The sequence below is a fragment of the Salarias fasciatus genome, chromosome 17, assembly GCF_902148845.1.
Source record: "Salarias fasciatus chromosome 17, fSalaFa1.1, whole genome shotgun sequence".
Lineage (NCBI taxonomy): Eukaryota > Metazoa > Chordata > Actinopteri > Blenniiformes > Blenniidae > Salarias > Salarias fasciatus.
Window position 1 is genome coordinate 114,882 of NC_043761.1, and position 23,952 is coordinate 138,833.

At 50.1% G+C, this 23,952-nt stretch overlaps 1 protein-coding gene across 1 annotated transcript in view; it reads right to left on the reverse strand.

Annotated features, from left to right (window-relative positions):
* LOC115403973 (SLIT-ROBO Rho GTPase-activating protein 1-like) overlaps positions 1–23,952 on the reverse strand; it is a 92,165-nt gene that overhangs the window by 10,605 nt on the left and 57,608 nt on the right. The window contains exons 11-20 of the mRNA XM_030113063.1: positions 12,674–12,758; positions 12,553–12,580; positions 12,387–12,420; positions 8,535–8,595; positions 8,375–8,452; positions 8,156–8,290; positions 4,405–4,510; positions 1,860–2,084; positions 671–750; positions 166–367 (exon numbers count right to left, since the gene is read on the reverse strand). Of these exons, the coding sequence (XP_029968923.1) occupies positions 166–367; positions 671–750; positions 1,860–2,084; positions 4,405–4,510; positions 8,156–8,290; positions 8,375–8,452; positions 8,535–8,595; positions 12,387–12,420; positions 12,553–12,580; positions 12,674–12,758 (1,034 nt within the window). The remainder of the gene's footprint in view (positions 1–165; positions 368–670; positions 751–1,859; positions 2,085–4,404; positions 4,511–8,155; positions 8,291–8,374; positions 8,453–8,534; positions 8,596–12,386; positions 12,421–12,552; positions 12,581–12,673; positions 12,759–23,952) is intronic.

The following is a 23,952-nucleotide window of genomic DNA, read 5'->3' on the forward strand; positions in this document are numbered from 1 at the left end:
CTCAATATAAATTAAAATATGACCGTCAAGAATGATTCCCAATCACGTTCAACAGAAAAAACATTTTTAGACATTACTCATTAGGATGTTTTTAAGATGATCGGAGAAGCAACAGGTGATGATCACTAAGAGGGGAGCCAGACTGGAGGTGTGAAGTGTACAAACCATCTGGGGCTGTTCACTCGCCTGTCCTTCACCACGATGTACTGATGAGGCACCAAGCCGCGGCTGCCGTTCAGCCGGCCCTCCCACCAGTCATGTGAGGCCCGCTGGAAGAGCTGCAGCGATGCCCCTTTCTGGAAGGACAGCTCGCGACCCGATCGGCCCACGTAGTCAAACCTTGCCACTGCCTCCACAGCTTCACCGTCTGGGGAAGGAGGTGGTGGGGGAGGGGGAGGGGGGGGGAGGCAACCTGTCAGTCGGCTGTCTCTGAAGGCTTTTGTTCTGCCCTCGGTTCAACCAATCGGAGACCAGCATTTCAAGAAAGGACAATTCTATGAATTCAGATAGAAGAGAGAGAGGAGGAAGATGGTGGTGGTGACGATTTTGTCTCCATGGCTGCAGTTGCCATGACAACCCCTCTCCACCAGGAGGGAGAGAGTGACAGCTGGAGAGTGAGTCAAGATGGGAACATGTGGGTGGTGGTGTGAAGGTCAAAGGTCATGTGTACCCTCATCGCTGGTCTGGGTCTCAGTGCCACCATCAGGCTCAGTCTCCTCCAAGGCTCCTGGCTCGCTGAACGGACTCTCGCTGTAAAAGGAGGAGCAAGAAAGGGAGCAGGATGAAGAGCAGGAGGTGGAGGATGAGCAGGACAAGGAGATGAAGGAGGATGAGGAGACAAAGAAGGAGAAGACGTGGAGGTGAGCATGGGGTTTGTCCACATCAGGACACGGCGTGATGGAGCCGGCTCCGTCACTGACTATGAACAGCACACACGTGTACACACACACACACACACATGCTAAACATCACATGCCAAACACTTCCCTACTTCCTGGTTCTCTACACCCCTCACAGAACCTCCTCATGGTTCTCCCTGAAGCAAAGGAGTGTTCTCATTGGACAGGTCCACTCCTTCATCTCCACTTTCAACAGAGAACACACACTCAGAGGCCATGCTGCTTCCTCATGCACTCAGACATTCATGAGGCCAAACAGAGGCGCTGCTCCACAGCCTCACAGGGGCACTGGGAGGGAAAAAGCCCCCCCACCAGATGCACTTGAATGAATGAATGAACCTATTATGTGTATTTCTGTCAATTTAAGGGTATTTTGAACTGGGGCGGGTTTTTATTTTATTTTATTTCATATACTGCTGTTTAATATGATTGTTTTGGTTAAATTAGTGGCCACAAATGTGCCTATTTTGAATGTATTATATTTGATAGTCACACCCAACAGGAGGGGCTTATCAAATGCAAGGAAGCCATTTTGACTGGTTGAGATGAGTCTTTAGTGGAAAGTTAGAGCAATAGAGAGACAGACTTGAAATCAGAGTGAGGCAGTCAGAGGGTCAGAAAGTCAATGGTGCAAATGCAGGAACTGAGAGGGCTGGTCTGACTGGACACCTGGCTGTCTCTGGCGTGAGGAAGGAGCGCCAAACAGAGCTCCAGCCAGACCAAGAACCCAATCTGGAGTTGTCACACATTGTTCTTTCTTTGTTTTCTTTGGAGGGAGCTGGAAGAGTTCAAGAAAGATCAAAACCTCAATTTCCTCTGTGGATACTTCTGTTCCATTTTTTCCAACATGCAAATATTTCTGTAATGACAGGTATTTCATGAGCAGCGAAATAAACACCATTTTACTGAACAGTCAACGTAGACACGTCTCAGAAGGAACCCCCTCACACAGGGTCTCACCAGTACTGGTCTCCCGTCATGCACTTCTCATAGACCGGGCCCGGCAGCTCCTTGGAGTCGGGGAAGATGTTGTCGTGGTTCAGGATGACTGTTTTCACCACCTCGTTGACGTGTGCCTGACAGGCCACCTGGTCCAGCGTGTCGGGGGTCGGCAGGAGTGTCGGTCCAAACACGATGGCTAGATTTCCAGCGTCCATCATGTTCTCATCGCTGTACTGGGAGAGACTGGGAGACAGGAGACAAAATGTCCTCAGCTAATCTTAAGAATATCCAAACCATATTCAAAACCATGTCCCAAACAATCCAAAACCATGTCCCAAACTATCCAAAACCATTCCCCAATGCAGACCAAAGCATGTTCCAAACCCACGTCTTAAACCAGTCCAAAACATGTTCTAAACCAGTCCAAAACCATGTCCCAAACGATCCAAAACCATGTCCCAAACAATCCAAAACCATTCCTCAATGCACACCAAAACATGTCCCAAACCCATGTCTTAAACCAGACCAAAACACGTCCCAAACCAGTCCAAAACAACTTTAAAACCAGTCCAAAACCATGTCCCAAACGATCCAAAACCATGTCCCAAACAATCCAAAACCATGTCCCAGACAATCCAAAACCATTCCCCAATGCAGACCAAAGCATGTTCCAAACCCACGTCTTAAACCAGTCCAAAACCATGTCCCAAACGATCCAAAACCATGTCCCAAACGATCCAAAACCATGTCCCAAACAATCCAAAACCATTCCTCAATGCACACCAAAACATGTCCCAAACCCATGTCTTAAACCAGACCAAAACACATCCCAAACCAGTCCAAAACAACTTTAAAACCAGTCCAAAACCATGTCTCAAACTATTCCAAAACTATGGCCGCAAACATTTTCTTACATTCAATGATTTTGTCCCACATCGAATACTCTGTCACATGCTGGTCAGAGTGTGGGTACTTCAAAATCTATAGAATCTCCTTACAAAAATTCGTTACACGTTTTTGAAAAAATGCCAGATCCCACCATATCTGTGATGTTTTACAAAAGCACAACTTCCTGAGTTTAGAGAATTTTAAGCATTTCAAATCAGCATGTTTTGTGTATAAAGTGTTTCATGGACCGGCACCCCCTCCACTGTTGGACTATTTTAAAATAAAGACTGGTGCAAGGACACGCTCCACCTCTAGGGGCGACTGTGAGCTGCCATTCAGAAGAACTGCTTTTGAACAAAATGCTCTGTCTGTGAAGGCCAGTAAGATCTGGAACAGTCTCCCCCTCACTGTCAGGGAACGCTCCACTTTTCCTCTGTTCAGAGCTCAGCTCAAAGTGTGGCTTAAAGCAAACCAGTCTTGTAATCACTGATTCTATTTTTAAAATGTTTTCCTTTGTACTAATTGTGTTCTTTTCTTCTTGTATCTGCCGAGGGACTACGGATGTAAATTAGCCTTGTGGCTATAATCCGGCATATTTACGCCTGTTATTGTCTGGCAATGCAGACGTTTATTAATGCGCACTGTCCCTATCAAATAAATACATAAATAAATGAATAAACAAACAAGTATAAAACCATGTCCCAACTATTCCAAAACCATGTCCCAAACCAGTCCAAAACCATGTCTTAAACCAGTCCAAAACATGTCCTAAACCAGACCAAACCAGTCCACACCATGTCCCAAATCTACTAAAAATATCCAAAACAGACCAACCCAGTTTACATGTACTGTGAAATATAAAATGTTGTTGATGAGAAGGCATAAAGACCTCACTACTTACTGCACATGTTCAGTTTGACAGATGAATTGTTAAAACAAATCTCCGTGACATTATTTACTGCTAATGAAATGCACTTAAGTCATTTCTCAAGCTCTCATTTCCAGATGTTTTGGATGTTAACAGTTTCAGAATTGTAAGCAGTGTAAAATTCTGAGCAAAGCGCTCTTGGTGCTTTGTTTTCAGGTAAAGCCTGACGTCTGCTCTGGCCTGAGCGGCTGCATCCGTCACTGGTCCACAGCTAAAACAGATGAACAGTCTGGGTCTGGGTTCATCAGAACTCTCTAGACTTCCACTGATTCCAGGGGCAGAGCTGAGTTACTGAACACTGCTTCCACCAGAGGGGCACGACCTCCAGCAGCACTCCGCCTCAGAACCAGAGGCTGGAGGGAGGGCCGAGGGCGGGGGGTGGAGGGAGGGTGGAGGGTGGAGGGCTCTGGGTGGAGGGAGGGTGGAGGGTGGAGGGCTCTGGGTGGAGGGCTCTGGGTGGAGGGTGGAGGGCTCTGGGTGGAGGGCTCTGGGTGGAGGGTGGAGGGCTCTGGGTGGAGGGCTCTGGGTGGAGGGTGGAGGGCTCTGGGTGGAGGGCTCTGGGTGGGGGGTGGAGGGCTCTGGGTGGAGGGCTCTGGGTGGAGGGTGGAGGGCTCTGGGTGGAGGGCTCTGGGTGGAGGGTGGAGGGCTCTGGGTGGAGGGCTCTGGGTGGAGGGCTCTGGGTGGAGGGTGGAGGGCTCTGGGTGGAGGGTGGAGGGCTCTGGGTGGAGAAGGGAGGAGGCTACTCACTGGTTGAGGAAGGCGAACAGGTAGCGCATCACCACCAGCGTAGCTCTGGGGACGCCCAGCAGGATCTTCCTGATGCACTGAGCTCGCTCATACAGACTGTCCATCCCTGAAGAGGACGACGGACACATGGAGACAGACAGGAGATGGAGACACTTCCTGGAAAGAACATGCTGAGGAAGGAACAGAAATGACTCTGACATAAGTACATTCTCTAGAAAATGGGAGGTTGCCCTCGATAAGTAAGAACATCCTGCAGACGACTCGACCTCCAGTTCCAGCAGACGAGCGGAGATCCAGTAGGAAGTACCACAGAGGCTGCCCTCCAGAACATGTCTCAAACCTTTTCTCTCATTTGTGGAAAGTGCGGAACTGAACTTGGGACTCATTTTCAATACTTTTGCGATTGTGAGAAGATTTCTAAATTTTTGAATAGCATAGCTCAGGAACTGGGCCGGATCTTTAAGACAGTAATAAGAAAAAGTCCAGGTTTGTTGAACGAGCACTTCCGACTATTCAGTATGAATTGCTGGACAAGCTGCTGCTTTGCAGATGCATCCTCTGAAAACGGGTCCATCGCCCTCCAGCTACAGCAACAGTACGTATCGAGAAACATTCAGCGCTACGCTCTGTGAAAGAATCTTAGAATCTGGAATCCTGTCCTGGAATATTTACCTCCAGGTCTCGGATGTCCTCTGTTGAAAGGACAGATTCAGTCAGATTGGAGAAAGATCCTTCCTGTTCCAAATAAGTTGCGAGTTCGAGGTCCTCCAAGGATTACACCTAAAGATACTCATATATATGGTCTTTACCTCATTTTCTTTTATTTTCTTTTTGTGTACTTACATATGAAGATGTTGGACTATATTTTATTCATTAGTTTTTGTTGGTACCCCACCCCCATTTTAATGTATTTAATTTAATTTACTCTTGTTGTTTTTGTCCTGAGCTGTATAGCTGATTACAACCGATGTGCTGTGTCCACAGACAGGCCTTCATCGCTGGAGGAGCTGGAGCAGCGGGCGGCTCAACCTGCGTCTGCGGCGGCGGAGGAGTTCGGCGCCGGCGGGGGACACTTGTGTCCACAATCAGCCGGCAGCGGCGGTGGTGGTGAGTACGAATTAACCACGGTGACATCTCAGTGCCCCAAGAAACACAAACCAAGGGGACGAAATCCAGCGATCAAGAAATATCAGAAGACAAAAATCTTCAAAACATTCAATCATCCAAAAATAATCTGGGACCCACGATCCAAAGCAACGGGACTACTGGGTGGACATTTGAACATCCGTAGCGTCCAACTGGAACACTGGTTATCTCACTCCAGCCTGGACTGTCTTGGCCTTTCAGAAACATGGTTAAACTGGAACTCCTCAGAGGCAGCGATTAATCTGCCGGGTTAGAGCATCTTAAGCTAAGCCGTGTTTCCACCGGACGCCACGCGGGATTACACACAAAGTCAATGTAATGACGCGACTGTCGCAGACGGCGTGCGATGATGGGGCGAGCGGCCGGCGGCAAGCATTTCCAGCGAAAAAGTCGCACACCCATCGACTTGCACTGCCATTTGCCGCCGCCTGCCGCTCGATGATCGCCGCCCGCTGCTTCACTGCTCGTCGTTCAAGTTGAAAGAATTGAACTTTTCAAGCGAATTGGCGCCAAGACAGCCTCTCAGCGTGGAGGTCTTCACGGACGAGCTGACCTAAGATAGCAGGGCTCCGGCCACCAGAATAGTTGGCGTGACGCCAAGGCAAGCGGCGTGCCGCTTCTGCGGAGGCAGCTCAACCTCAATCTTTATTTGTAAAAACACTTCTCAAATTCATAAAAACAACGGAAAGAGCTAAACAGTAAAAACAGTCATAAAAACAAAAAGAACAAAAACCGCACCATCGATCAGCATGGAGAGAGAGAGACAGAGAGAGAGACAGCCGGGTGGACACAGGACTGTGGGACAAACAGAAGAAGAGTCCTGTCCACTGCTGCAGTGCAGGAGACAGTGATGTTTCTGCAGGATGTTCTGTTTTGCATATTTGTACCAGTGATAAAACTCGAGCGTCGAGCGCGACACAGAGTCATTTGTCGAGCGAATGCCGTCGGGTAGAACGCGTCCGGTGGAAACACGGCTTTAGGAGGGAAAATGGGGGGAGGCATGTTGATGTACCTAAGAAATACATTGCAATGTAGTCTTGTTGAATGGCCGCCTCATGAAACAGATTTGGAATGCACTGGGCAAACATCACACTGTCTCCAGAAATGTCTGTTATTGGCTTGTATAGACCACCCTCAGCCAACAGCTCGTTCTATGAACACCTACATTCCAGGCTTAAAGAATGTGATGGCAAAAAGGAAATGATCATTTTTGGTGACGTAGATTGTAACTGCAGTACTAAATCAGATAGGAAAAAACTAAAAGAAATGACAGACAAGTTTAGCCTCAGTCAGCGGTGGAAGGTCCAGCCAGAACAACACAGTGCTCACAGACCCAGATCCATCTGATGTTTACAAATCAGCCTGAGAGAATAACAGACATGTGATCTGACAGCTGGTATGTCTGACCATAATGTCACATTACTGGGTTAAAGTTTAAAGCTTATTAATGGAACGCCCCTTGAGATGTAGCATCTCGTTTTCGAGGGGGTCCATAAACACATACGTCTCTTACACAATTTACAATAACATGCATAAATGCACACATTTACACATAAACACACACACACACACACACACACACACACACACACACACACACACACACACTGGTGAGGAAGCTTACCAGTAAACGGTTTAACAACAAGATTTGATGGAAACTAGAAATTGACAGTTGGTTCAGGTGCTTTTTCCCAGCCAGTGGCGCTTTCAGGCTGAGGCTGTGAAGCCCCTGATTGGTCCACTGCAGCACGGAGACAACACGGCGGCTGGGGAGCGTTCATCCTCTGAACTGTCAGCGTCTGAGCGCTGAATGAAGGAGGAGAACCTTCAGCTACCCTACAGAACTGTTCCAGGAGGAACCATGGTGGAGCTTAGCACAGTTTAGAACGAGGGAGCAGTGTGTGTGTGTGTGTGTGTGTGTGTGTGCGTGTGTGTGTGCGTGTGTGCTGCTTCGATATACTGACTGTAATGTCAGCGCTGAGAACAAAGTTCCCAACATGAAGGTCAGAGCTGTGTGGAACCAAAGAGAGAAAGAAACTGAAGACTTGATACTGCTATTAACTTTTTAAGCGCTTTTTAATTTGAGTATTTGATAGTTTAGCAAAGTATTGATGTCTGAACCGATTACAAAGTAAATCATTAATAAACTGATCAGAGTTCTCATTTGACTCTGGTGTCAGACAGACTGTAGTCTGGATTAATTTCAGGTTCCATTCATGTGGCCCCTGACCGTCTGGACCATTTGATAGAACTTCACTTGCACTGAAATATATGAGGAGTCTACTTTTCTCTTGAAATAGATCCTGGAATTTATTCCCTCACAGCGGATCCTGACCAGATTTCAACCTTCCAGGACTGAAGCAGAGAACGGAGAACGAGGCCACGCGACACGGTTTCATCACGGTTCATGTTCTGTCTGAACTACGTTCAGTTTTTTCAGAAAAATCTCTCCAGCTGAGGCAGGAATCAGAGCTGAAGCTGAAGCTGAAGCTGAAGCGACTGGAGTGCAGCGTTTGGCTCTACGTTTGCCTCCTCTAGAACGCTCCAGTCTTTTCTAGCTCAGCGGTTCTCCTGACGGCTGCCGAACAGCAGAGGCGGGACTCACGGACGCAGGACAGCAGGTCGTTGAAGCGGTCCTTGGGGAACAGCGGGTTCTCCAGACCCCTGAAGTACAGCTTCAGGACTCCCGCCACCGAGTTGATGTCGTGGTTGTTCTCCTCGTCAATCAGCGGGTCGTTACCTAGAACACAGGAGGAGCACGTTGGCAGGTCAACAATGTGCCGTTCCCTCGGTTCCTCCGGTTCATGCTCTGTTGGCCTCTGACCTCTCTCGAAGGAGTTCTTGATGTCGTTGACCTCCACCTGTGACCCAGACACCCGGAAAATACCCTGATGCTGAAGACCTGGAGAACAAACAGTGTAGGAGAACCTTTCTGGGACTGACTCTTCTTCCTGTCAAATTCTGGAAAACACATGATGGCCTACCGTGAAGGTTGATGTAGCGGATGCAGCTCTCCACCAGCAGAGGGATGGCTTTAGCAGAGTCCTGGAACCCAGCAGAACACAGAGGAACACGTCACTTCCTGCAGGAACAACGCTCCACCCACCTGCTCTACTGTCATTCACAGTCCAACAGTCCCCTGAAGTCCAGCTCCTCTGGAGGGGCTGGGTTCTAGTCCAGGTCCTCTGGAGGGGCTGGGTTCTTGTCCAGCTCCTCTGGAGGGGCTGGGTTCTAGTCCAGGTCCTCTGGAGGGGCTGGGTTCTTGTCCAGCTCCTCTGGAGGGGCTGGGTTCCAGAGTCCAGCTCCTCTGGAGGGGCTGGGTTCCAGAGTCCAGTTCCTCTGGAGGGGGCTGGGTTCTAGTCCAGGTCCTCTGGAGGGGCTGGGTTCCAGAGTCCAGTTCCTCTGGAGGGGGCTGGGTTCTAGTCCAGGTCCTCTGGAGGGGCTGGGTTCCAGAGTCCAGATCCTCTGGAGGGGCTTGGTTCCAGAGTCCAGTTCCTCTGGAGGGGCTTGGTTCCAGAGTCCAGTTCCTCTGGAGGGGCTGGGTTCCAGAGTCCAGCTCCTCTGGAGGGGCTTGGTTCCAGAGTCCAGTTCCTCTGGAGGGGCTGGGTTCCAGAGTCCAGCTCCTCTGGAGGGGCTGGGTTCCAGAGTCCAGGTCCTCTGGAGGGGCTGGGTTCTAGTCCAGGTCCTCTGGAGGGGCTGGGTTCCAGAGTCCAGGTCCTCTGGAGGGGGCTGGGTTCTTGTCCAGCTCCTCTGGAGGGGCTGGGTTCCAGAGTCCAGCTCCTCTGGAGGGGCTGGGTTCCAGAGTCCAGTTCCTCTGGAGGGGGCTGGGTTCTTGTCCAGCTCCTCTGGAGGGGCTGGGTTCCAGAGTCCAGCTCCTCTGGAGGGGCTGGGTTCCAGAGTCCAGCTCCTCTGGAGGGGCTGGGTTCCAGAGTCCAGGTCCTCTGGAGGGGCTGGGTTCTAGTCCAGCTCCTCTGGAGGGGCTGGGTTCCAGAGTCCAGTTCCTCGGGAGGGGCTGGGTTCTAGTCCAGCTCCTCTGGAGGGGCTGGGTTCCAGAGTCCAGTTCCTCTGGAGGAGGCTGGGTTCTTGTCCAGCTCCTCTGGAGGGGCTGGGTTCCAGAGTCCAGCTCCTCTGGAGGGGCTGGGTTCCAGAGTCCAGTTCCTCTGGAGGGGCTGGGTTCCAGAGTCCAGGTCCTCTGGAGGGGCCGGGTTCTAGTCCAGCTCCTCTGGAGGGGCTGGGTTCCAGGGTCCAGTTCCTCTGGAGGGGCTGGGTTCTAGTCCAGCTCCTCTGGAGGGGCTGGGTTCCAGAGTCCAGTTCCTCTGGAGGAGGCTGGGTTCTTGTCCAGCTCCTCTGGAGGGGCTGGGTTCCAGAGTCCAGCTCCTCTGGAGGGGCTGGGTTCCAGAGTCCAGGTCCTCTGGAGGGGCTGGGTTCTAGTCCAGGTCCTCTGGAGGGGCTGGGTTCCAGAGTCCAGGTCCTCTGGAGGGGGCTGGGTTCTTGTCCAGCTCCTCTGGAGGGGCTGGGTTCCAGAGTCCAGCTCCTCTGGAGGGGCTGGGTTCCAGAGTCCAGTTCCTCTGGAGGGGGCTGGGTTCTTGTCCAGCTCCTCTGGAGGGGCTGGGTTCCAGAGTCCAGCTCCTCTGGAGGGGCTGGGTTCCAGAGTCCAGCTCCTCTGGAGGGGCTGGGTTCCAGAGTCCAGGTCCTCTGGAGGGGCTGGGTTCTAGTCCAGCTCCTCTGGAGGGGCTGGGTTCCAGAGTCCAGTTCCTCTGGAGGGGCTGGGTTCTAGTCCAGCTCCTCTGGAGGGGCTGGGTTCCAGAGTCCAGTTCCTCTGGAGGAGGCTGGGTTCTTGTCCAGCTCCTCTGGAGGGGCTGGGTTCCAGAGTCCAGCTCCTCTGGAGGGGCTGGGTTCCAGAGTCCAGTTCCTCTGGAGGGGCTGGGTTCCAGAGTCCAGGTCCTCTGGAGGGGCTGGGTTCTAGTCCAGCTCCTCTGGAGGGGCTGGGTTCCAGAGTCCAGTTCCTCTGGAGGGGCTGGGTTCTAGTCCAGCTCCTCTGGAGGGGCTGGGTTCCAGAGTCCAGTTCCTCTGGAGGAGGCTGGGTTCTTGTCCAGCTCCTCTGGAGGGGCTGGGTTCCAGAGTCCAGCTCCTCTGGAGGGGCTGGGTTCCAGAGTCCAGTTCCTCTGGAGGGGCTGGGTTCCAGAGTCCAGTTCCTCTGGGGGGGCTGGGTTCTTCGGTTCAGTCTGTGTTTGGAGGTGGAGTCGGTACGTCTCAAGCTCTCTAATAAACTCAGATTTCGTCCCATCAATGAGGTGACTTTACCAGGTCCATAGAACCAGCCTCTCCGGGGACAGAGAACCGGTCTCTCTCTGAGTCTGAGGGAGGAGAACCGGTCTCTGAGTCTGGGGAAGGAGAACCGGTCTCTGAGTCTGGGAATGGAGAACCGGTCTCTGAGTCTGACGGAGGAGAACCGGTCTCTGAGTCTGACGGAGGAGAACCGGTCTCTGAGTCTGGGAATGGAGAACCGGTCTCTGAGTCTGGGAATGGAGAACCGGTCTCTGAGTCTGGGGATGGAGAACCGGTCTCTGAGTCTGGGGGAGGAGAACCGGTCTCTGAGTCTGGGGGTGGAGAACCGGTCTCTGAGTCTGGGAATGGAGAACCGGTCTCTGAGTCTGGGGAAGGAGAACCGGTCTCTGAGTCTGGGGGGAGGAGAACCGGTCTCTGAGTCTGGGGGTGGAGAACCGGTCTCTGAGTCTGGGAATGGAGAACCGGTCTCTGAGTCTGGGGGTGGAGAACCAGTCTCTGAGTCTGGGGGTGGAGAACCGGTCTCTGAGTCTGGGAATGGAGAACCGGTCTCTGAGTCTGGGGGTGGAGAACCGGTCTCTGAGTCTGGGAATGGAGAACCGGTCTCTGAGTCTGGGGAAGGAGAACCAGTCTCTGAGTCTGGGAATGGAGAACCGGTCTCTGAGTCTGGGGGTGGAGAACCGGTCTCTGAGTCTGAGGGAGGAGAACCGGTCTCTGAGTCTGGGAATGGAGAACCAGTCTCTGAGTCTGGGGGTGGAGAACCGGTCTCTGAGTCTGGGAATGGAGAACCGGTCTCTGAGTCTGGGGGTGGAGAACCAGTCTCTGAGTCTGGGGGTGGAGAACCGGTCTCTGAGTCTGGGGAAGGAGAACCGGTCTCTGAGTCTGGGAATGGAGAACCGGTCTCTGAGTCTGGGGAAGGAGAACCGGTCTCTGAGTCTGGGGAAGGAGAACCGGTCTCTGAGTCTGGGAATGGAGAACCGGTCTCTGAGTCTGGGGGTGGAGAACCAGTCTCTGAGTCTGGGAATGGAGAACCGGTCTCTGAGTCTGGGGGTGGAGAACCGGTCTCTGAGTCTGGGGAAGGAGAACCGGTCTCTGAGTCTGGGGGTTGAGAACCTGGGCAGGCCCCGCCCAGAAGAACCTGGAACAAAGCTCTGTCTCAAGAACAATCAGGATCCTTTCGGGGTGAAGTCCTGCGGATCTTTCCTGTACAGGTCCAGCTGAACATGACCTCTGGCTGTCCTTAACCCTCCTCCTGCTCGCTTTCTGTTTCCATCCCCGGTGGTACCGGGTCGGTTTCGACCCCCGTGTCTTAAATAAAGGGTAATAATCTGAAGTCAGTCGTTTTGGCATTTTTCATACCAAGCATAGAAGCAAAGAACCGGGTGGAGTCGGCCGGACGGAGGTGCTGGGCTCCAACAATGCCTTAATGTACCAAAACACGGCAGCGTTTGGTTTTATGTGAATCGGTGGTTGGTACCTATAGAAGTACTGAATTCTGTTCCCACTGGGAGTCAGACAGAGTCTGAGGGTAGGAAGGGGGGCAGCCATACCTGGTGCTTGCTGTGGGAGTTCTTCCGCCCACGACTGCAGCAATGGGGGGAGAGGACAGGCTCAGTTTCTCAGTGTCAGAGTTCAGCACCAAGATTTCACAACAGAATCAACAGTCTTCTTCAGCTCCAGAGAAAATGTGCAGTGCAGCCGGAGGAAAAGTCTCACCTGGTGGTCAGCAGCTCGGCTTTATATCCTGCCAGAAAAGAAATGAGCATCAAGCATGAGAGAGAAACTGTAATTAGCAGCATATGCAGAGTGTTTGTCCTGGAATCGTGTGGCGTCTCACCCTCAGCTAAGGCTTTCTTCAGGATGTCGTGTTTGGCTTGCAGTTTGGAGATCAGGTTACTTCCTTCGAGGTATTCACGGAATTTCTGAGAATTGAAACAAGAACTTTGACCTCAATATGAAATGCAAGAAATGTCCAGGATCACTGCCGCGCCCTCACTCAGCATCAGTAACGTTCTGATGAACACCGAGCCTGACTTCAGACGATCCAAACTGTGGATTCTTTAATGAACCTGACAAGATATGTATCCAAAGAAGGAATTCTTGAACTGCTCCTGGGTCTTGTTTTATGCTGTAGATCAGGGAGGGGCAACTGGCGGCCTGCGGGCCGAATTCGGCCCACACCCTCCTTCCGTACGGCCCCCCAATTAATTTTTGAAAAAGAAAAATGTGCGTTTTGCTGCACACATTGAGTTGCAATGACATAGTTTGGCCACCAGATGGCACGCCCTCCGCGCCTCCAGCCTCCAGCAGCTGACGTCACACACCCGGTCTCGCAATGCACTCTGGGTAGTCACCACCATGTTGGAGTGAAAACAAACATTCAGGCGCATGACGCTCTGTCACTCCTCCAGAGGATCATGCGGCTAATTTTGGCCAGAGGAGAGTGAGGAGATGGAAAATGACCACAGAACGGTGAGGACAGAACATGTGTTTGGTTGAACAGCTTTGAGATTTAGCGAAGAATGTGTGAGAAACATGATCTGAGGTGCTGCTGTGAGATGTGAAGATCGGTTTTGGGTATGTTTTGCCGCTGACGGGAGGAGGTCGGCTCAGAGAAGATTCTGCCTGCCGTCTCTTAAAGTGTAGATTTTCTAGTTTCACATGATATCCAACATGTTGCGGTGGAGCAAAGGGATCCTATGTTGTGTAGCGTTTTGTGTCTGGAGGAGCGGGGGAGGGGAGGGGGGCGTGTCTAATCGTTGCATCTGGATTTTAAAGTTGTTCTGAAACAAAGACTCGGTGGTCAGAGAGCAGCTGTGGCATCCAGTTAGTGAGATTAAGGCTTCTTGTTTGAGACACAGGTGAAAGAAATCGTCCTCACAGCGTTTTAGTCTCTTTATACACTGGCTGAAGTGGAGCAGACGGCTGCTGGATCCGGTACCGGGTCTCTACCGTACAGGGTCTGTAAATGACTTCGGTGATGAACAAGTCCATTTTGGCCTGGAGTTCAACTCTGACATGTAAGTTAGCAGATCAACGCACTAAATGTCGGCGTTCTCCAGGTCGCGGGGTTCTTGAGTCTCAGCTGTGCATGGCTGGAAAAGGCGCTGGCATCAAGTCCGGGTCCTGCTGCAGCCTGAAATCTGTAGTTTCTCCCGGTACCGGTGTGTGTTACGTCAAGATTGTTCACTTGATCTGATAACGGAACAATATCCCTACTCAGTCCGTGTACCTCTCGGCCATTCGATTTTCGTTTTATTTTGGGAAATCCAAAATCGGGAAACGAGCCGACTTCCGTTTCCCGATTTGATGTTGGGAAACAAAATACGGGAGACGGTCCGTTTCCCGTTTCTTGTTTGGAAATTGAAAATCGAAAAACGAGCCTTCATCTGATTTCTAATTATGCGTTTATCAAACAGAAGTCGGGAAATAAAATACGGCCATCATTCTTTTTCTCAAGCTTGCTTTGACGGAAACCCGGAAGACGTTCTTCTTCGTTTGAAAGGTCAGAGTATTGTGTGTGCTGCCCCCTTCTGTCTGTCTGTGAGCTTAAAAGCTGAGCCCGCCACGCCGCAGACGTCAATGTTACGTCTGTAGCCCAGCTGCCCCCTCGCTCCAGACGACCTCGCTCGCCATCTCTCTGGCTGAGGACATTACAACGTGATGCAGTCCTAGCTGTGATTTCACGGAGGGACAAGAGTGTCTCTAAGAGCGGAAGACATGACGGTGGACAAAGTCTGCAGGATTTTTCAGGTGAGTAAACGCCACATAACATGATAGTAAAAGTCTGAATTGCATTTGTGGAAGATGGATTTAGTGAATGGATTTAGCATCAATCCAGGTTAGCTAGCAATAATTGGCAATAATTTTCCGCGGACTTCACACTGTACTGTTTTTGGTGTTTAACTACTTTTTATTTCTACTGCTTATAATGCACTACCCAATACTTCTTTACTCAGTCATAGTAATCAAACACTGTTATTGGAGCAAAGATGCTATGATGAATTTGAACTTGATTAAACCTTTGTGTTGTGCAGATCATTTATATTAATCTTCCATTTGATCTAATTATACGGGTTAGTGCTGGCAGTGTCTTCATCACTGACGACACAAACACCGCCATTTTCCCTGACCTCTCAGGGAATTTCCCCCTAACAAACCTCACGAACCGTGGCCATTATGAGGTCCACGGAGACCAGGGGCCGAGCATGACCCCAGTCAACAGGGCCCCTGTCCCCTTCTCCATGCCCTCGCTGTCTGTCCCCTCAGTGGGCTCAGGAGCACCGGGATTGGGGACATGAAGACCCGTTGGCTTTTCTAGACCACTGCAGAGGTAAAGGTTACTACATGATTATGTAATTGAGGCAATGAGTGAAATGTCATTCTTCAACCTCCCCTAATCAGAAAATAACTGTTTATTACTGATTATTGTTCATTAGCTGGAAATGTTATATATTTGATAGTGAACTACTGGATTATTTAATATCCCTCAGGAAGTAATAAAGTGTCTATTCATCCATTCATCCATCTGCAGGTCAATCCATATCGGTGAGGTTGTCAATGGGAGGTTGGCAACCTCTAGAACAGTGATCTGCTTCTCTGAAGCAGAGGCCACTGTTGAGGGGACTGCCTCCAAGGCCCGAGACGCTCTGGACAGTGAGGAGGACGTTACCCTGACTGACACAAATCATAGATTCTGAGGGAACAAGAAGTAAGTTGTTTTTTTGGGGGGGGTTTTCTCAGGCATGAGAGGTTATCTGGGACTCTTTGGTACATATCACACATCCAAACTGGGAATTATATAATAGCAATTTATAATTATTTTGAGCTTTTAAATGGAAAACTAATATACATTCTTTCTGAATCTTCAGGCTCCCACTAATGGAAACAGAATTCCCGGAAAGTGTTTGCCTTGTTCGACAGTGAATTCCAAGAATTCTAGAGTGGACGGCGGGCCAGAACAAGGTAATATTCTACAATTCTACAATTTCATTTAGCAGACGCTTTTGTCCAAAGCGACGTACAACACAAGCAAGAATATAGACATAAGAAAGAAAGAAACCATTAGTAAATGCTTCAATAGCTTCAAGTGCGATTGGTCAAGGGAGTTGCCATCAAGTTGCAGAAGAGGAGCCACTACCCCCCCCCCCCTTTTTTTTTTTTTTTTTTTGTGTGTCAACTTAGTCAGTGGTCCATAAGTGCTGGGTTTTAGAACACCTGATCTATTCTTCCCCGAACATGGGGTTGGATTAAGACCCTCGGTGTTCTCTGAACAATTGAGTCTTCAATTGTTTCTTGAAAGTAGAAAGAGACTCGGCGGAACGCACAGAGTTAGGAAGTTCGTTCCACCATTTGGGAACAACAGAGGAGAAGAGTCTGGCTGGAGGTTCAGAGCCGAGCTGGGCTGGAAGCTCCAGACGTCTCTCACATGCAGAGCGAAGAGGGCGTGAAGGAGAGTAGACCTGGATCAGGGAGTCCAGGTCGGCCGGAGCCGTTCTTGTAAGCGTTTTGTAAGCCAGGAGGAGAGATTTGAATTTGATCCTGGCTGCAACTGGAAGCCAATGAAGGGAGATGAACAGAGGAGGACATGAGCTCTGTGGGCTGGTTGAAGACCAGACCTGCTGCATTCTGGGTCCTCTGTAGAGGTTTGACTGGACCTGCAGGGAGACCCGCCAGAAGAGAGTTGCAGTAGTCAATGCGTGATATCACGAGAGCCTGAACCAGAAGCTGGGGGGCCTGTTGGGTCAGGAAGGGTCTGATCTTCCTGATGTTGTAGAGGGCATAACGACAAGACCGAGAAACTGAGGCCACGTGAACCTTAAAGGTCAGCAGGTCATCAATCATGACACCCAGGTTTCTGGCTGAGTTTGTGGGCACAAGTAGGCTGGAGTGAAGCTGGACACTGATCTGAGGCTGGACAGATGGACAAGCTGGACAGACCATGAGTTCAGTCTTAGACAGATTTAGCTGAAGGTGGCGTTCCTTCATCCAGGTGGAGATATCAGCCAGACCTGCTGATCTCCAGCTGAGACTGTGGTGTCGTCAGGTGGAAGAGAGAGGAAGAGCTGAGTGTCGTCAGCATACAGTGGTAGGAGAAGCCATGGGAGCGAATCACTGCACCAGGTGAGGTGGTGTACAGAGAGAAGAGTAAGGGGCCAAGCACCGACCCCTGAGGGACCCCTGTTGATAGGCCATGTGACCTGGACTCCTCCCCTCGCCATGAAACTCTGAAAGATCTGCCTGTGAGGTGGACCTGGACCACAACAGGACGGAACCTGAGAGGCCGAGGTCAGAGAGTGAGGAGGAGGATCTGATGGTTCACGGTGTCAAAGGCAGCAGACAAGTCCAGCAGCAGGAGGACAGAGGACTGACCAGCAGCAGGAGGACAGAGGACTGTCCAGCAGCAGGAGGACAGAGGACTGTCCAGCAGCAGGAGGACAGAGGACTGATCAGCAGCAGGAGGACAGAGGACTGATCAGCAGCAGGAGGACAGAGGACTGACCAGCAGCAGGAGGACAGAGGACTGTCCAGCAGCAGGAGGACAGAGGACTGTCCAGCAGCAGGAGGACAGAGGACTGATCAGCAGCAGGAGGACAGAGGACTGACCAGCAGCAGGAGGACAAAGGACTGTCCAGCAGCAGGAGGACAGAGGACTGTCCAGCAGCAGGAGGACAGAGGACTGACCAGCAGCAGGAGGACAGAGGACTGTCCAGCAGCAGGAGGACAGAGGACTGATCAGCAGCAGGAGGACAGAGGACTGACCAGCAGCAGGAGGACAAAGGACTGTCCAGCAGCAGGAGGACAGAGGACTGTCCAGCAGCAGGAGGACAGAGGACTGACCAGCAGCAGGAGGACAGAGGACTGATCAGCAGCAGGAGGACAGAGGACTGACCAGCAGCAGGAGGACAGAGGACTGTCCAGCAGCAGGAGGACAGAGGACTGTCCAGCAGCAGGAGGACAGAGGACTGTCCAGCAGCAGGAGGACAGAGGACGGACCAGCAGCAGGAGGACAGAGGACTGACCAGCAGCAGGAGGACAGAGAACTGACCAGCAGCAGGAGGACAGAGGACTGTCCAGCAGCAGGAGGACAGAGGACTGACCAGAGATTCTGTGACTGACAGGAGAGCAGTCTGGGTGGAGTGGTCTCATCTGAAGCCTGACTGAAAAGGGTCCAGCAGGTTCTGGTTCTGCAGGTGTTCAGAGACTTGGTTAAATACTGAGCCTCCAGTATTTGACAGGACTGGTAGAAGTGAGACTGGCCTGGAGTCTTCAGCCTGGGCTGGGTTGAGGTGAGACTTTCTGAGCAGTGGGGGACGCGGGCTTGTTTAAAAGTAACAGGAAAAATGCCGGTTTCCAGGGAGGAGTTGACAATGTGTGACTGCAGGTCTGATTATGGACCAGATGGTCTGCAGGATGCTGCTGGGTGTTGGATCGAGAGGACATGTTGTTGGTTTTGAGCTCAGAAGAAGTCTGGAGACCTCGTCCTCACTCAGAGGAGCAAACGAGCAGAGAGAAGGAGCAGTGGTGGGTCTGAGCTGACTGGGCTGGTCCGGCTCAGAGAACTGGTTCTGACTGCAGCCTCCTTCTCAGTGGAAAAGGAGGCGAACATGTCAGGATCATCTCAGTGGACGGCTGAGCAGCTGGAGGAGGAAGCAGGGAGTTGAACGCCATAAACAGTTTTCTGGAATCAGAAGCTGCACAGATCTGGTTCTGATAAAAAGCTTTCTTTGCGGACTGCAGGCGGGAGGTAAAGGAAGCAAGTTTCTGTTTGTATGAGGACCAATCAGCGGCTCGTGGGATTTACGCCACTTTCTTTCTGCTGCCCTGAGTCCAGCTCTTTGTTCTCTCAGAACTTCTGAGAGCCATGGACCTGGTTGTTTTGTCTTGGCTGGTTTGGACACCCGGGGGCAGAGTTTGTCCAAAGAGGACCAGAGAGGACCAGAGTGTTTCTGTAGCCTCATTAACAGGAAGTGATGAGAAGTGAGAGTAGTCCGGCAGGACGGAGCTGAGCTGCTGTGAGGGACTTCAGGGTTCTGGAAGGAGACCATCTGTGTCGGGGTCTGCAGCGGCAGAAAGGCAGCCGCAAATTTTACCAGGAAATGGTCAGATAGGTGTAGTGGAGTAACCGTCACCTCTGCTATGGAGCAGTTACGAGTCAGCACCAAGTCAAGGATTTTGCCAGCTTTGTGGGGGGGGGGGGCGGAGCCAGTACAAGTGCAAAGGAAGCCATCAGTGCCAAAAAGTCCTGTGCCTGGGGTTTGTCAACGTGAATGTTCATGTCTCCATGACAACCAGTGGTGTGCCATCATCAGGGATGTCAGAGAGTAACATGTCCATTTCAGAGACAAAGCCGTCCAGATCGCCCCCTGGTGGGCGGTACACAACCAGAATATATGCTTTGATGGGAGTAGTGACCGTTAAAGCATGATATTCAAACGTTGTGTTGTTGTTCGACGGGCGCAGTGAGGAGAAGGACCAGTTGTCCGGAATGAGAACCCAGCACCGCCTCCTCGGCCAGTAGAGCGAGGGGCGTGGCTTAACGTAGCACTGCCTCCTCGGCCAGTAGAGCGAGGGGTGTGGCTTAACGCAGCGGACGCAGAGAGTGCAGCTGGTGTAGCTGAGTTTTCTGGGCGGATCCAGGTCTCAGTCAGGGCTAGGACCTGAATGTCTGAGAGTTTCATCAGAGAACTGATGAATTCTGTCTTATTAACTGCGGACTGACAGTTCCAGAGACCGAAGGTAACTGAGTGTGGGCTGGACCACTTCCAGAGAGAGCGGTTGTGTGGATTGCGTTTGCGGAGGACTACGCGTCTTTTCCGGTTGCCGACGATGACTGGGATACGTAAGAAACACATTGTGTGTTAGACTGTGACAGACAGACCTTAGTGAAGCCGGTGTCACTACACACACACACACATACACACACACAGATTGAATGCATTTAGTGTGACACAGTGAAATGTGATAATAGCACTAACGTTTGACATGAAGTAAAAATGCATCATTTAGGTCGTGACTTACAATGTGTGCGTTTTATCTGCACACATTGTAACAGAATCTTACACACAGAAATCTTAAAGGTGCATTAAGGAGTTTGCACGTTTTATGCGAAACAGCGCCCCCTGCAGGCCTTGGGCGTAATGCCGCTTAGTGAAACACTCGTCCCTGTGGCTTACGTGCACGGAAGAGGAGAACTCCTTCCTCGCTCTTCTAGCAGCGCTCCAGTAAGATGTAAGTGTCTCTCCCTGGTGGAGTCTGTGTGGAGCTGCAGCGCTAGAAGCCAGTCTGTTCTGACTTTCTGGAAGATCCTGCTCAGTTGTTGCTCACTAAGCATCTGGCGGAGTAATGGCGGACAAAACGAAACTCAAGGAGCCGGAGCGCGCATTACGTCATTCCTTTCAAATTCTCCCCAAAAAACTGTGGAGCCGGACCGGCACTGTGACTTTCAAGTGAGAATTTAGCGCTGTTAGCGGTACTAGCAATGAATATGTCAGGGCACATTGTACACAGCATTAAAAATGTGGAACATATTTATGGTTGAAAATAAGTATTTTTAAGGTTGTAAAACTCCTTAATGCACCTTTAAATGATTTATTGTCCTTTGTCGTCAGTTGCTTCTTTTTTGCTTCCACATGTAAGTCGAAGGGCTCCAGACGGCCGTCTGCAGGATGTCATCCACAACATCGATGAGCTGAAGAATGCTGCTGAGAGCCTTCATGGCATCTCAGACAACATCAATCAGCTATCTGAGATGACCATGAAGAAAATTCGAGAAGATGTCCAGCCAGCAGTGGAAGCTTTCTCCTGCTTGGTTTGTAAAGGTGTGCAGAAGATTAGTAACACAGGGACTTGTGAAGTGCAAGATACAACCTTCAGCTAACGTACACTTTGTGTAATTTCAATGTACCGTTTAAATGTGACGTTTCTGTATCAGAATTGTGTTTGCATTTACAGCTATCATGGATGAGCCCGTGTTTTCCACCTGCTGTGGCTCACTGGTGGGGGCGGAGCCTGTGTGAGGCAGTGGCTCAGAAACGCAGACCGCTGCCTGAAGCGCAGAAGCCCAGACTTCGAGTCAAACGTCCACCAGGCGAAGGGTCTGGATGCTGCCTTGGCCTTTTTCAAATCAGGGAATAAATGTGTTTTCTCCTTTGCTCTCCTGTTCAATGCACTTTCATGTTTTTGTAGTTTCTATTTTGTGATTGTACATAGTTTATCTCATTGTTGCAATTAATTGTTGAATTTTTCTAATGTCATTATTTGCAGTATTATGGAATAAATGTATTGATATTTCATATCCTGGGTATTGGTTAATTATATGGTTCTTGATTCTGTTCTTAATTCATGAACAACCCTTATCTTAATCTTGTGCTGCAAAAAGAAAAAAAATTAAACATTCAAACTTTTTTCAAGGAACTTTAATGGAAGAACAAACTCTCTGCGCTTTCTTTCTGTCCCCTGATGTCTTCACTCACTGCTGACATGGATGAGGTGCTGCAGCATCCAGAGAGGCCGTTGGGTTGTCACTGGTGATGCCATCGATGTCGCCAAAAGCCTCAGAAAACCGTCTTCCAGCCTGTTGTCTCGCCTCTTCTGTGGTGAAAGGATCAACTCCAAATCCTGAGACCCTGGTCAGGGAAGAGCCTCTCTGCATCGTACCAGTCTGCCGCTACAGAGCCACAAGGCAGCAGGTTCTCAGGAACCTGGACTGGACCGCCCCCTGAGGCCAGAACACTGGGGATCCCTCTTCCTGCACTGGGTTACAGAAAGGACAACAACTGAAACAGCCAAAAGGCAGGACATCATAGCCAAGACCTGCAGTGACTGGTCACTATTTTTCCTCAAACTGTCACGAATACAGACACACTAAACCAAGGAGCATGAAAATGAAAGTACCAGGAACTCTGAGAGCATTCCAGGACTCCACAAACCGGCTGGTGCCAGCACTGGCGACCCGGCATGATCGAGCTGCGACGCAGAACCTGACAACCCCGTCCTGCATATCCAGGACCTCCTGGTCCCACATGTGTCGGGCAGGCCTTGATTTTGTAGTTGACCCTGTTGTTGACCTACAAAGTCACACACACATCACAATTAAATTGTATCTGAGCTCAGTTAAACACATTTAATATCTCACACAAAGAAAAACATACAAACCTCGACCCAAGCCCGCTCGATGCCATGGTTCTGGAAGTAAAGAAGTACAAAAACAGGAGAGATTTGAATTCATGAATGATGATCGGTTGCATGTAAACAAAAGATTCAAATGGATGAAAAAGTAAAACATTAAAATATTTCAACAATATCATTCCTGTGAAGTAGAATCAAACTGAATTATCAGAGCATGTTCATTTCACGATGTGTCGTTCGGAAAAAGAGCAGCAAAGAAAACCTACCGATGTCGATGGCGTCTGCAGAAATGCTGGACGCTCCTTGTATCTGTAGACAGTTTCTCTTGCATGAAGAGACTCAGATCAAACTCCGTCCCACAGTCTGCCCGAAGCTGATCCTGCAGCCCGGACTTCATCACTGCTGCCCTAAAACAACAGCAATAAACAACATGAGGAGTACATACGCTGATATGTCTGTGTTTAAGAGCAAAAGACAGCAGGTCTAAAGTCATGCTCTCTCCGTTCTCACAACACGCCGACATGAAACCTCAGTTTAACATCCCGTGTCTCTGTCACAACTACACTGTTTTTCAAATACGTGTAAGAGTTAACACTCTACCTGTGCACCTCCTCATGTATTCTGAGGTTGTTTTTAACTGCCATGGTGGAATGGGCCACCAGTTTCCCACTGTACCCATCGATGGCAACAACATGGGTCACTCCAAACATGACCAGCTCCTCATTCTGGTCCATGTGGAGCTTCTGTCCAAAGTAGTCCGCTCTGTACGGGACTGGGTTCAGGTTCCAGGCTCCCTAAAAGAGAGAAAAACAAAAGAAACTTGGTAAATCTGACAGAATTAACTACTGTTCGGCTGTGATTCTCTGGAAAGTAGGCTTACATGTTGGCGAGCCTGGTAAAGCAGCTCCACCCTCCTCTCACGGGCTGTCTGCCTTTAGAAGACAGGAATCCTGTCATCATCTTCCTCCCGTACGTTGGCCCAACCCATCAATTCCAGAAACACACGATTCAGTAAGTTGATGAAAATGACACACAACAGCAAACAGAAAAACATCAGGTTGTTGAGAAGAACAATAACACATTTTTGGATTGTATTATGAACCAATAACCAATATACAAAATGGAATAATTTGTTCATTAGAAAGTGTGAATACCCAGTTGTAACTGAAAACATCCTTACTGATACTGAGAGCATCTGTAGCCTCAGATTTGATATTACTATTTTTTATGTGTGCTTTTCTCTCCTGAAAATGTGTTTGTGTCAACGTGATGAATGAGATCCGAGGCAGCAGAATCTGCAGTGTGCTGCTGCTGCCAGTAGGTGTCGCTGTACAACTGCAGTAAAATCAATGAAAAGCTGCCATTTTAATCATACTCATATAAATTAATGTGGCATGTCGCTGCTCACCTCGGCAGACGCTGCAGCGACTTCAGCCGGGAGTCGATCATCAGACACCACGGTGGAGAGGCGGCGCTCCGAGATCCATCTTCGGACATTTCTGTCTGAAACCCCCGGACCAGGCCAAAGTGACTGCACAGGTGTGCAGAGATTCCACCTGCAGTCATGCCGCTGGCATTCATGTCCACTATTAAGTGGGCCCAATCGTCCAAAGACATTTTCAAAGAAAATGCGTGTTTTTTATAGTTCGGTGTAGTGAACGGAGAAGCAGAAGCAAAGAGAATGAAGCAGCAGCAGAAGAAGAGAAAACTCGACTTCCGGTTGTCCGGCAATGCCAACTTGAGAAATAATAGAATTAAAAAATGGCCGTATTTTATTTCCCGACTTTTGTTTGATAAACGCATAATTAGAAATCATATGAAGGCTCATTCTTTTGTTTTTCGATTTTCAATTTCCAAACGAGAAATGGGAAACGGAACGTCTCCCGTATTTTGTTTCCCAACATCAAATCGGGAAACGGAAGTTGGCTCGTTTCCCGATTTTGGATTTCCCAAAATACAACGAAAATCGAATGGCCGAGAGGTACA